This window comes from Neurospora crassa, linkage group I, assembly GCF_000182925.2.
Source record: "Neurospora crassa OR74A linkage group I, whole genome shotgun sequence".
Classification (NCBI taxonomy): Eukaryota; Fungi; Ascomycota; class Sordariomycetes; order Sordariales; family Sordariaceae; genus Neurospora; species Neurospora crassa.
The window spans coordinates 290,437-304,270 of record NC_026501.1 but is presented as its reverse complement, the minus strand read 5'-3'; the positions used below and the strand labels follow the sequence as shown (position 1 = coordinate 304,270).

The 13,834-nt window shown below is 50.3% G+C and overlaps 4 protein-coding genes across 4 annotated transcripts; 1 reads left to right on the top strand and 3 right to left on the bottom strand.

Moving 5' to 3' along the window:
• Positions 1-541: 541 nt before the first annotated feature.
• NCU08109 (hypothetical protein) lies at positions 542-1,918 on the bottom strand (the record flags this gene model as incomplete). The annotated part of the gene is made up of 1 exon (XM_958746.1): positions 542-1,918. The coding sequence occupies one exon, from the start codon at positions 1,916-1,918 to the stop codon at positions 542-544; it is 1,377 nt and encodes a 458-aa protein (XP_963839.1).
• A 4,582-nt stretch (positions 1,919-6,500) lies between these two features.
• On the top strand, positions 6,501-7,772 carry NCU08107 (hypothetical protein; the record flags this gene model as incomplete). The annotated part of the gene is made up of 1 exon (XM_958744.1): positions 6,501-7,772. The coding sequence occupies one exon, from the start codon at positions 6,501-6,503 to the stop codon at positions 7,770-7,772; it is 1,272 nt and encodes a 423-aa protein (XP_963837.1).
• Positions 7,773-9,697: 1,925 nt separating this feature from the next.
• Positions 9,698-11,104, bottom strand: NCU08106 (hypothetical protein; the record flags this gene model as incomplete). The annotated part of the gene is made up of 1 exon (XM_958743.1): positions 9,698-11,104. One exon carries the CDS (start codon positions 11,102-11,104, stop codon positions 9,698-9,700), a length of 1,407 nt encoding a protein of 468 aa, XP_963836.1.
• Positions 11,105-11,393: 289 nt separating this feature from the next.
• Positions 11,394-12,638, bottom strand: NCU08105 (hypothetical protein; the record flags this gene model as incomplete). The annotated part of the gene is made up of 2 exons (XM_958742.3): positions 11,394-11,571; positions 12,004-12,638. The coding sequence occupies 2 exons, from the start codon at positions 12,636-12,638 to the stop codon at positions 11,394-11,396; spliced, it is 813 nt and encodes a 270-aa protein (XP_963835.3).
• Positions 12,639-13,834: the final 1,196 nt, after the last annotated feature.

The window sequence follows — 13,834 nt, the reverse complement described above, 5'->3', positions numbered from 1 at the left end:
AAGGTGGCCCCGTGGTGTAACGGTAGCATACGTCAAGAGAAGTAGACGTCCCCAGCCTAGGTAAGGCAGGCGTCGGCGAACCACCGACAGGTCCCAGGTTCAACTCCGGGCAGTGGCATCTAGACACTTACTAGCACTCCTCGTTTTTTGCCCCCTTTGGCCATTATTTTTGGGAGCTTCTTGTTTATTATGTTCTCTTTTGGAAAAAGGACTGCGCTGGCTTCATTCATATTGAGGTTCGTTGTTGATGGTCTTTGCATCTATGTACTAGCCCTGTTAAATCCGTTACACACAGCATTACACAAAGTCCACGTCGGTTTCATCAATTCCCTAACTTCAACTACATTGAAGTAGCAACGACAAGATAAATCTTGCAAGAAGTTCGACATATAATCCAGCCAGACAGATAAGAACAATGCGAAGTCAGCATTCTAGCCGCACTCCCTTGATATACCAGCCCCGTGCTCTCTAGCTTTCTTGGACCTCTTACGTTTAACCCTTTTAGAGAATCCTCATCAACCCCTATGTCTTGATCGCAGACCTAGGTATCCATGAACTCGGATTGCGTCTCAATCTCTCTCTGGACCGTCGAACCTGAAAAGATTTCCAGCGTATCTTTATGATCCTCTTTCTTGGATCCACGCTGCCTTTCTGCCCAAGGAGGCAGACGTACCTGTTCTCCAGCCTCGATTCGATTGACCACCTTGATGAGGTCCTCGTGGACTGCGTCGAGAATGCCGTCTCTCCGCCAAAGGGGCACATCCCTCTGGTAGAAGACGGCATCGCTCCTTTCCCACGAACCCGCAGCCTTGTCCGCCAGCCTATGCGCCCGTACGCAGCATCTCGGTAACCATTGGAGCTTGATCTCACACCCTTCTTCGAAGAGGTAGTGCGACAACCATATGATGGCACGCACAAGCGGCATGGTAAGAGCGTCGCGCAAGGTTACCGGCTCATCGTCTGGAAGTGCGCGCTTGTTTCGTAGGCGTCTGACACTGTCTGAGCTGTCCGTGAAGATGCAAACGGAAGCACCGGAGGGAGGCCTGTTCTGTCTGACCGAAGTTAGGACGGTCTGAAGGCCCTGAAAGATGGCGGCTAGCTCTGTATGGTAACTCGATAGTACGCGATAGGAGCTCCAAGAACGAATGTTGAAATCTCGTCGCTTCGACTTGCCTCCAATCCCACCCTTTGTGCGGTCTTGGAGGTTACCGTTGTGGTCTCCTTTCGATTCGGCAGTCGCCGTCCCGTGGTAGGGATCACGGAAGGCCACACCATAGCCACCACGGCCCCAAGAACGGTGCTCTGGTAGCCTCTTCTTCTTGGGCAAATCGACATAGGGTTTGTAAGACCCATCGACAAAGACATTGAACTGTGGCTTGCCATCGACCCACAGCTCAGCATTTTGCGCACTTTTGGCCAATTCTCTTCCCATGACTTTTGGTGGAAGTTCGCATGTACCCTTAAAGGCGCGAGTCTCATTCCGCCACAGGGGAATTCTAATATCACCGCTGGGCGAGGGTGATCTTTCTGGAGGCCGCTGGATTAACGTTTTCTTGTGGGTACGGCTGGTGCGATCGGTGGACCTGTGCCTGGCATTGCTAGGCGCCGCCGAGTTGTGATCTTTAGGTGCAGGCTCCGTCGGCACTACACAGGAAGGGACTGGGTGGTCGAGATGAGTCGCTGACGGGAGACCAGAACTTGTTGGGGCATTGGCGGCGACTGTACTTTTGGGGTCTTGGATACTTTTCGAGACATCTTGTGCTTTCTGTGAGAAGTCTTGCGCCAATCCGAGGGCCTCGGCCTCCGAAGCATCTCCCATCCAATAGAAGGACTCGTGTCCCCGCTTCATGCGTTTGTAGACATTTCCATCGGCATCGGCAATGAACCCCGGGCTTCGGGGTCGCTTTGGAAGTGTCATCCTGCGAGGTTAAGGCCGGGGTGGTCGACTAAAAGACTAAAGAATCATGCCAATCGTTAATGGAGAAACTACAAACGGATAGAATGATGGGAGCATGTGCTGAAGAGCCATTTTTTCTCGATGGAGGTTTTGGGGGGAGGGGGGGGGTTACAGCTACTCACCTTGAGCAATCGCTGATGTAACGTACTGCGAGTACAGTGATCTCCAGAGGAAGCGGATGAAGTGTTGTCGCGGTAGAAAGGAAGGAACGAAAAGAAACGAAGACAGCAGTGGCCAGGAAAAATAGAGGAAACTGCAAATGAAGTTAAGGCAACGATCTTTGCGAACCAGATGAGTCTTGCAAGCGGAGAGAAAAACTGGTTTGCGATCAAGTCCAAGAGGGGTAGGACGACACGGCTCGTGCCTGGCGGTAATTGTCGGATGTCCAGTGAAAGCACATGTCAAAATTTGAAGGGCAGAAACTGCTTATCGAGCGTTCCTACGAAGGAGGAAGTGAAGGAAGGTACGATAAGAGCAAAGTCCAAGTTCCTTCCACAGAAGTTGGGATGAAGCTCGCCAGGGCAGCAAATCCGGCTCGTAATCAAGTCGCTACGGATGGCGCGACGAGGGCTCTTCCACTACTATCATCAAACTTGCATCGAATGGAGCACATTACTTCTCCTGACGATCGTGTATGTCTGATATGAAGCACACCCTAACTGACAGTTCGAGGAGAGATTGAGAGAATGCCGATCTCGTGCCCAAGTCAAAGAATCCCTTTGAGATTGTCATGGGCTACGCATGAGTATCAAATGGGCTCAAAGAGTCATGCCTCACCTTCAGTTCACAAAGTAGCAAAGATACAATATGATATCTCGCAGGAACAACGAAGTAATAACGGGACTGGGTGAGTACCGTATCACGTCAAGGAGACGACCTCCTAAAAAGCAAAAGGACGCAAAAAGGTGCTGGTAGACATTTAAATGCCGCTGCCCGGAATTGAACCTGGGACCTGCTTTTCGGCTCTCACCGGCCTTACCAAGACTTGGGCTTCGCTTAATCGTCGTGTGCTGCCATTACACCACGGGGCTAGCTACCAGCAAGATGTGTTGGTGCAAGGTTCGGAGGCTATGCTTATGTTTACCCTTCCCTTGACCTGAGAAGGCACTGCTTTCCATTTTCGTCCACTTGGATACTTCTGAATCGATGAATTGAGAATCGCAAACCATTTCGTGGAGGTGGTAACAATACCCAGCATCACCTTCGTCCTCGGACCTGCCTGGCGACTGGAGCATTTACTTCTGTCACATGGAGTGGATGATGTCCGAACATGAGGTACTACTGAAGTGCAATTATCATAGTGCCGACACAGACAGCATCCGCCACTTCCCGAAACTGGCGGCAAGTTCGGCGAGTGAATGCGCAATTAGGGCACCTACACGCATCGTTAGTTGTAATTGCGATTCCACATTGTGTAAAAAAAAATGAAAAAAAAAAGAACAAAGAAAAACCAGTGGATGCACTGCATTACTCAAAGTGGAAGACTGTTGACATGTAACAGTAAGCACAAGGCTTGGAAGAGGAATCTAAGTAAAGCTTAAAAAGCAAAAAAAGAGTGCTGGTAAATGTTGGAGTGCCACTGCCGGGAGTCGAACCTCGGACGCGTTGGTCTGCTGGCCGCCTGCCTTAGCTGGGCTTAGGATCGTTGCTTCTCATGACGTGTGCTACCGTTACACCACGGGGCCATTTAGCAGCGGATTTGGTTGTTGGTAAGTGCTAGAAGGGAAGGTTATATGCTGCTTGCCCCGTGCTTCATGCTCTCATAGGAACCTGTGTCCTCTTTGCCAGCAGTTTACAACTGATGGTAGAAGATACCTAGCTATCAATTTGTTTTTTCCTTCTTCAACGCTTCGAAGTTCAGTCAAGCACATTGGGCAGTGCGAAACAATAGCCCACTTGAAACCAGAGGCACAACATACACAGACTTGAAACCGTCCATGCTTTCGGTGCGTGAGAAGTGATTTGCCTCACCGTTAGAACTCACTGTATTCGTACATACTCTCATTTCCTTCGATAGAGTACAAACTGTAACCCCTCTGCTTCCAGACCTTGTCACTTCTTCTTTATACTCTGTCTTTTGTCCTTCCGACTTTTTGGTCTTCACTCTGGACAAAAGGAGGGCGGGATGACAAAGTGGAGACTCCTCACTGATTGAAAACAGGAACTTGTTTTTATCTTGCTTGAAAGCATCAGCTCTACTAGCCTAAAATACTCCGACTCAAAGATCTGGCGGGAATACTACGGGAGGACAACAAACTCGACCACATCGACACCGGGGATTAGTAGCTTTTCCTGCGAATGGTCTTGTCTCCGACCTTAAGATGGAGACTTCGGTGTTTTCTCTTGCCTCATCCTCAACAAACGGCGTTCCTGTCTGATGAGATGCCTGTGGGAGATGTTGGCCAACGAGGAGGTCGCTGGGTTGGTAGGCAAGTGGACCGAGAGCCAAGCTAGCGTATACGTCGTGACTTACTGAACTCCCATGAGCGGCAGGCATTCCGCGGTGAGTTGGGAAAGACTGGAATGCACAATGAAGCTACGGGCTGGTAGAGTGCCGTACAGATGCCGTACAAGGCACTAGAGGTCTCATGAGTGACAGGGAGACAGTCGGTATTGAGGTTGACGGACGGGTCAGCGCCGAGGGAGTAGGCGTGAACTAGCTCTGTATCGTCGGGATATCTCTCCATATCAAAGCCGGAGCCAGCAATTTTGCTCAGGTCTTCGGCAGTGAAAACATCTGGCTCAGAACGGTCAAGGTATTCGCCGTGGAGTGGTGAATTTTGGACGCGAATACGGGATGGAGGGCAGAGAAAGGGCGGACAAATGACGAAAAGACGAAGACGTGGAAAGATTCTGGATGTAGAAAGAAGCAGAAAAACCTCACGTTGGTATGTGGTTAATGATGCCTTGACCCCGGACCTGATGGTACCATCCGATTCTTGGAGTGCCTTGTGGGAGACCGCGGTCACCGCGGAAGAAGGCAAGAAGGACCAAAAGGCTCGTCGACTGATATTGAAGGCGCAGAATCTCGAGTGGTGGTGAAAAGGAGCGAGGTGTGGAATCCAGATTTGCGAGTTAATTGGCATAGAAAGCGAAGGGAGGATGGAGGGGCCGGAAAAATTGGGAACTGAACAAGACTGAAGTGCCTGTACCCCTCATATTCTGCTTCCCGTCGCTTGCTCACCCCGCTAACCTGCGCCAAACCTGCATGCAATCCAAGGAAGGTGCATTTGGGCTACATAAGCCCCCTTGACGGGCCCTCTTTCCGTGGTTGGCTGGTTGGTGTAATAGGCAACATCCCTGAGGTGGAATGATTTCACTTCTGATTGAGGTCCTTGAGGAAGATATTGGTTCGAATCCAATACCGGGCAATCACACTTTCTTTTTTGCACTTTACTTTCTGTTATTCATGTTCCTAGATCTCAGTCCAGAAGTCGATGCCTGTAGGCCGAGCCCCCAATCCCCATCCCGAGATCGTAACCTGCATGGTTGACCATAGATAGGCACAGACGCAAAGTTAACGTACAGAAAGCATCTACTGCACCTCTACAACGTACACATATGTCTGTTTCCTCCTACTGCAACAAATTAAAAGTCCTTCCTGTTATTTGAGCTTTACAGCTGCTAGCCATTCCCAACTATATAAAGGGATTTCTATTATCTTTCTTTTTTGTTTTCTTCTTTCGTAGAATTGTAGTTGGTTCACCTGAAGTACTTACCAGGCAGCAAATTCATCATGCGCTCAGGCGACGAGATTCGCCCCGAACCGCTCGTCCTTTCAGCAAGCATTCCGAAAGAAATAGATGCGAGGTTCATATCGGAAAATCGGGGCATTGCTTGGTTTAAAGACATGAATAGTTCAAGAAGGAGCAGTGGTGCAGATTGCAGATTTGAGACACGATTTCCCTTCCTTAAGTGGCCAAAGGATCGAGGAGCCAAAGGAAAATGAAAAGAGGGAAACATAAAGGAACAATACCATCGGAAGACCATGATTTTCCGTGTTCAAGCTCTCTTTCAGAGGATGCTAGGACAGCCATCGGCTCACAGTCTCACGTCCATGCGCGGAGAGATCCATGTTATTGTTCCTCCAGCGAGTGATAAATTTCATCCCAACTCGCTACGTCCATTATGGCCCGTAACCAATGCCATTTTTGCCTGCCACATGCCGTTGTTATCTTGCCGGTGTCGCATGCTTGCCCCGAGTTCGTTTTGCCAGATGTTCGCTGAGGCGAGAACGCGTTACGATCCATCCAACCCCCCATTCTCACGACAGCACGTTTGTTCACTATCTCGGTTGTCTGAACGCGTCTTTAGTAATGTTCTAAGGCATACAACAACGTTTCCAACACATATCGAGTTCATCACGTTAGTTACTAGGTCGTAACAAATACGTTCTGTCGGCGAAGGGACTTCTTGCGATTTTGATTCCAGGCATTTGCGTAAGCAAAAAACGCGTAAGTCTCAACTTGAACTCGGTATGCTTTGATCAAATTACTAGCTAGTTAGGCTGACAATGTATTATTCAGGTACACAAATCGTAAAAATGTCCTCGAGCGCGGTGAAACCCAAGCGTGGGCCTCCCAGTCACACCCCGTCGCCTCGTTCTGACGGGAATGATCCCAAGCGGCCGAAGCTCGATGGCCACCCGGTTATTGACCTAACCGGAGACTCGGAAGACGATGACGCCCCTGCTACTTTGCGTCAGCGCCTCCTCACCCCCTCCTTGCAGTCTCCTCTGCCTGCTCCCGACGTTCAAGGCGATTCAAATGTCGACGACTCTACCCTTGCGGCTGGCGCCAGCGACCTTCATGAGCCCCTTGACATTGAGGACGAAGCCGGTGAAACTTTCGCGGTCCGTCGGGCTACGGCGGTAATGAGGAGTTCTCCGCTCCAGCCGGCTTCAATTGTCCAGCCTCCCCGAAGCCCCTCCCCCGAGCTCAAGGCTATCGAGATCGTCGACCTCACCGGTGGCGATTACGAGGGGCGTCAGAGATCCCCGCGCTCCCCCACCCCCTCATTCGACTATCGGATTGCGCTGTGGACGCAGGAGACGCGCGAGTTTGCCGGGAGACTGATACTGGAACCTCCCGAACATGCCCGTTTCTCTGCCCAAGAAGCATGCAGGGGTCCTCTCTGGGTCGACAACGTCCCGCGGATAATCATTTTCTGCGACGGGTCGAGCAAGCTGACTCCGTTGATGACATGGGAGGGTACCAATGGTGGCTATGGAGTTGTACTTCGGAATCCATGGGCCGCTGAGAATGACGAAAACGGTCAGGGACGAGTCGTACCGGAAGCATTTGAGGTCTGCTCGTGGTCAATCCAAAAGATGTACTCCAGCAGCCAGGCTGAACTGGCTGCTATCGCCCAATCCATCGACACTTCGCTTCGTTTGCGAGAGAAGCACCGCCACGCTCCCAGGTTTGAGGTGCGGATCTTTACCGACTCGAAAGAGTGTTGGCACCGGCTGCGCAAGGGCCTAAACCAAAGGCCTGAAAGATTTTCTTTTAGGCATACGGAGCCCATTCTCCGTGCCGTCGTCTGGTTGTCTCACCGTCTGAGAGTTATGGGTGGCGACTTGGAGGTGCGTTGGAATCCGCGGCGATGCGCAATCGGTCCTGAGCTGGCTGATGATGCGGCAGGTGTTCATTATCGCGATGTCGATCCCGAGGTCTTCAATCAGCGAAACGTTCGGTTGCTTGAGCGCGATGGCATCTTGGGCATGGTCCATGAAGAAATTAGCGCCATTGTTCGGGAGCGTGTAACCCCTCCTCCGATGCCTTTTCCTTTGCCGGATTGGTTTGGTGAGAGATAACCTTGTCAAGAGACTGTCTTGTATCCGTGGCGGGAGACGTGGATGAATAGTTTGTTGTAATTCTCACTAGCATAATTTGAAGGATAGAACCGGCGTTGGGGTGTTGGCCTTTTGGGAATGTTTTGTACTACTACTGTCATTATGATCGTTTTGTTTCTTCGTTGCTTTCTCTTGTGCCTTTCTGTCAATGTTTCTCGGTAATGGCTTCCTGCTCCGTGATGTGAACAGAAACACTGTAAGAAGTCGCAAAAGCTATAATGGGCCATAAACGGTATGAGGGAAGGATGTAAGGTTGTACGACTAGAAGAAAAGAAAAAGAGGTTATTCCTGAGGGTCATAAAAGGAAGGAGGCTTGATTTAGGAAGATCGATCCTTTGATTGAAATGAAGAAAAAACAATGAAGAAAAACATGCCAGAAAAGTGCAAAAAAAGAAGTGTGGTTGCCCGGTATTGGATTCGAACCAATATCTTCCTCAAGGACCTTAATCAGAAGTGAAATCATTCCACCTCAGGGATGTTGCCTATTACAGCAACCAGCCAACCACGTAAAGATGGCTTGTCCAGGTGCCTTATGTAGGTACACTAAGGGCACCGGGCCTTCCCTAGGTTATGGGCAGGTTTGGCGCTGGGTAGCGGGGCGGGTGAACGACGGCGAAGGGGGGGGGGGGGAAGGACCCAAGATCACCTCCAAGCATGAGGGGTACCCGACCCACTACAGACTGGAAGCGACAACTCAATGGAAGGAAAGTCGTCCGCAAAATACACCCATCAATCTGTCTTAATTTTGAGGACATGACTCAACTCCCTCATATCTTGCATCCTCGCATTATCTCCCGTGAATGCAGCCGGAATGTTTACCCAGAAGACGGCCAAAGGAAGTCGCAACCGCTCATGACCCACAAGCCCACCTGACCCGACCATCCTTAAGACGTACGCACGCACAATGTTATGTAAGGAAGGTGCGTGTACCCGCCCAGGTTTGCTATTTGGACAGTATCAAACTGGCATACACTTACGGGCATTATCTCTTCCTGTATGACGGGAGTAGTAGAGAATGAACGTTTTGCTAGCCATTCAGCTTTTTCTTCTTTCCACTTTCTCAACCCCTTTTTCAGCGCTCACCAAGTAAACAACGGCGTCGCTTAACCTGGTGGGGGCAAGCCGTGGCCAAGGTGCACGCCGTTTTCATTGATTGGTTGCGTGCGCGCCCGGACATATTATCGATAGCGTTTATCAGCTGCGCTTGCCGCGCTTGTGGGCTTGGCAAATGCCCCGCCTTCGACGACATTCAATGGTTCGCGATTGGAGTTTTACCCCGCCGTTCATCTTCTTTTCTCGGTTTCTCAACTGTGAGTTCCCCTTCGATGAAGTTGATGACTGAGTGTTTATTGACACACATGTGCAGAGGTCCCCTCTTGGTGATTTTCACATTCCGTCGTAAATGAGGTAGGTGTGGTTTTACGACAAGGACGAACACACCTTTGCAAACGAAGGAGTTCCGCTCTTCGCCGGAGCTCACAACAAGAAGAGCCGGCTATAGTTAATAGGTATGAAAGAACTTGGCGTGTCACTTGAGGACTGATAACCGCGAGCGACGATAAGTCAAAGGTTTGTTCTCTTTCAATGTAGTACTTCTTTCAGTGGCATGCTTCATACTGAATCTCAAAGATAACTGACAGCCCCTTGGATGCATTCATGACGCCCGCCCGCCTGACTCCAAACAAAAGCCCTGGGTATCATCTTCATGACCATATACCAAGAACAGAACAGGATTTGTAACAAAAAATGCTCGCTACAAGTATCCATGAACATAACTCCAATAAATAAAACAAATAGTTACATAAATGTAGCAACAGGCCGCTGTTCCTACCTGCCTAATCTCGCCTGAGAGCCCACCGAGAAGGCAGACTGGTGTAGCCCGACCTCTACGGGTACTCATCGCCTTGACACAAAAAGCAACCGGGACTTGCATGACCGGACTCAGGATCGTGGATTGCGTGCTCCTGGCTGGGCGTGGGAAAGGAGGGCAGGTTGCCCGAGTCGAAGGCGAAGTCATGGTCCTGACCGCTGAGGAATCCAGCCGCTGCGGGTTCAGCCTGCTGCTGCATCGGAGCCTTTTTCTTCGTCGGGATGGCGCCCCCAATCTTCTTCCTTTTCTTCGGAGTTTGCGGCCGCTTGGCCTCGGATTGCTCATCGGAATCGGAGTCGAGCAGAATGAAGTCACTTGTACTTCTTTGCTTGCCTGTGGCCGTATCGTTGATCTCCTGCTTTTCCTTCGGAGGCCGTGGCGTGGGCTTGGGTTGCTGCTCAGACTCAGACTCCAGAGCGATGTAGTCGCTTGGGTTGTCGACGGCAACATAGTTTCTTGCACTCGCCTTCTTGGCCCCAGCCGTTCGCCTGATCCTCCTTCGTTTCTTCGGGCGTTGAGGTTCCTCCTCAGAATCAGAGTCCAACAGGATATAGTCTGCCGTACTTCTTGTTTGGACCCTAATCGCATCATCGATCTTCTTCTTCTTCTTCTTCTTCTTCTTCTTCTTCTGGGATTGCAGCTGGGGCGGAAGTTTGTCTTCGGATCCAGAGTCCAGGGGAATGTAGTCGGTTGCACTGTCGAGGAGGGCAATACGTTTGGAACTCTTCTTCCTGGCACCGATGGCACGCCTAATCTTTCTCTTTGCAGGTTTTTGAGAGTCTAGGACAGCAGAGGCTCTTCCATGCTCAATGGCGCCAACTGCCCCATGCAACTTGTCCAAAATGCCGTCCCTCTGATCGTGTGGCAAGGACTTCTGATGAAAAGCAGCGTCCGAGTTGCGCCTCCATTGACCGGCCATGTAATCGGCCAACTTATGACCCAGTGTCGTGTTGCGGGGCATCCAGTGCATTTCGATAGTGCATCCGCGGTCGGAGAGGTAATGCGACTGCCACACCAATGCTTGGACAAACGGGTTGGTGTGCTCCACGAAGAACGATGTGTCTGCTTGTTCTTTCTTGGTAAGCTCGCGCTTGCGCTTGCGGCTGTCGGCAGTAGTTGTGGTCTTGTGACTAAGAATGCCCTTCTGAACTCGTGATAAGGATCCATCAAAATCGGTGAAAATCTTGACGATCGATTTGTCCGGCTGGTGCTGATCAATACGCTTGGTAACTTCTTCCAGTGCTTGGGAAAGAGCAGCAATCTCGGTATGACTATTGCCATAAGTTCGGTGAGAGAGCCAGTGCCGGATGGTAAAGTCACCGATGGAAATGCCGTCTTCGTTCCGAGGGCCCGTCATTAATGGGATACTGGGGGTGTATAGCACCGTACATCCATAGTACCGTTCAGTGTAAGCAAACACCATCGTTGGAGATAATCGTTGAGCTCAGAATAACCGTTTCGCTTAGAAGAACCGTTCCAGGGAGATCTGAGGGATCTGATTGGCTGGATTAGTCTAGGAATGGGTACTTCTTGCCTTCTTTCTACTCTAAACTACCTACCTATTTACCTACCTAACGGAGCCTCGTAACTTCCCAAAACCCCGTTTCCCCCCCAAGTTCACCACCTTGTATCGCTATCGTTATCGCCATCGCTTCAATTGCCTAGAGGTATATAGAAGTTAGTTGACGAAATGAAATGGAATGCAGCCGTACTTAGGGATGATAGCCATTGTCGTTGTCGTTGTCGTTGTCGTTGTCGTTATCATTGTCGTTGTCGTTGTCGTTGTCGTTGTCGTTGTCGTTGTCGTTGTCGTTGTCGTTGTCGTTGTCGTTGTCGTTAGTAGTTGAAGAGGTTGAAGTTGGAAGAGTTGGGGAGTCGATGGGACTTTGGCTTTTTTGAACTCCGTCTCCTCCTCTCTCCTTTTCTCTCCTTCTTTCTCCTTCTCTCCTTTTCTCTCCTTCTTTCTCCTTCTCTCTCCTTCTCTCCCTTCCAAACCTTCTCTTTTCCATCGTCCCTTCCTACAAGGGTGGTCTCTTCAACTCTCACTAGCTCCCGCCCAATACATGGCCCTCTATTTTTATTTCAGCCAATTAGAGCTTAGGGATTCTGTTGAAATGGTTTCTCTAAATTGAACGGTTTCTTTGAGGAGTACGGTTATTTCGATCATTACGGATATCGTAGTTCTGTAACGGTTTTTTCTATGGCACGGTTTTCTGGCACACCAGATTCCCATTAATGGTAAATCTGGTCGTGGCCAATTTCGAGGCGCTTGCAGTGGCTGCTTTGTTGGCGTCGTACGGATCACGAAACACCACGGCGTACCCTCCATCTTTCGATGTCTCTGGGACTGGCTTGTACACACTTGATCCGTCGCAGAAAATAACAAACTGAGGCTGTCCGTCCACCATAAGCGCGGATTTTTGCGCAGCTCGAGCTACCTCAGCGGGTCCAGCTGAACCCACACTCCTACTTTGTCGAGTAATGGTTCCTTTGAAGGCCCGGGTTTCATTCCTCCACTGGGAGATGCGTTGATCCGCGACAGGCGAGGGAGACCTTCGCAAGGGTAAGCGATTACTGGCTGTCGCGCTGCGGGCCTGGGCAAGCAAGAGCATGTCGTGGGCTACTTCCAGCTCATCGGTACGCGGATCTTCCTTTGGCACCGCGGGGTCTTCTTCGTCATTTTTCCTCGTAGCAGGGATAACGCCCGCCGATGATGATATCTCCATGATCTTGGACGTGATCTTCGAAATGGAAGTTTTGTGGCTCAAGTTGAACAGCTTGGCGCGGCTGCGGGGAGGGGTCGGATTGCCTGAGCCGGGAGCGCAGAGAAACGAACAGAAGGAAGAAAAGTTGAGGCGGGTGAAGGGCGATGGGGCGCAGTTACCGCCTGTGGCAAAAAGTACTAGTGAAGAGTGGACGAAAGGGTGTTTAGTAGGAATGACGAGTAAGGGTCCCATTAGATGGAAGGTAGAGGGGTCACAACCGGCGGCCCGGGTAGAGACCTCTGAACCCCTAAGGTTCCAATCGCGCTGAAAGACATGGATGCATCCATGAGTTCGCCTCTCGATCTCACTCAAGCTCCTACGGTGGAGTAATACCTGATGGAGAATTTGTGCCATAGAAAATGTAGAGGTTATTTTGGGTATTGGGGCGCACCAGATGGATGAAGCAATTTGTAAGAGTAGCCATGGGACCAGAAGCCAAACACTCGTTGGCCTGATATTGCAAAATCAACGGTTGCCTGACTGAAAGAAAGGCTTCGAAGCATTCCCTCTTCAACTAGATGGAGCCAGTTTGGGTGAACAATCCTGAACATACCAAGACACAAACAAGGAATTGGAGCTGTAGGAAACGTGGTTCAGCACCACAAACATACCTATGAAAGAACAGGGACAAAAACATTCTAGACTCCTTTAGGTACGAATCTTTAGGTAACTTGAAAAGTCAGTAATTACGGTTTAAGGGATCACGAATGATGTGTCCACGCCTCGTCAAGGAAGATGACTACTTCCCTCACCCTTCTCGTCGATGTCAATTCATGCTCTCTTTGTTTCCCATTCTCCTTACCGGAAAGGCGCCATTCGGAATAAGAAAAGGAAAGGGTTCTCATCAGGTTGGAAATCCACCGGTCGCGTGCATGAAATCGCTCCATGCAATCATTGCATGTATCATTTGAGCTTCTTACCCCTGGACGCCTGGGATGTCAGCGTGTTAAATCATGACTGATGTTAACACTTAACATCGGCAACGATGAATCAAGATATCCTGCCTACCTTAACAGACCTATATTATCAATTCATTGCCGGGAGTAGGCTTCATCAGGCCGTAGGGTGTGGAGCAGTGATGAGGTGATGTGAATAACTGGCTTGCTTCGTTGAGAACCGGCCAGGAGAAGGAGTCAAGAGGGGAAGCTCCGCCAGAACGGAAATGCTTTTATGCATCTGATTTCCATGTACAAAAGCGATTATCGCAAACTGAAAACCATCGAATGCTGGCAGTGCGGTACACTACACTCTAGTAGGTTCGGCTATCTTGGAGGTGGGAGGAGCGGGCCCCATCAGGTTCTGTGCCCGACACTGGAGACGGGCGCAACCGCTCCAGTAGCATGACCTTCTGGGACCATATAAGGGTGAGAATCTTAGCCTTCCACCAC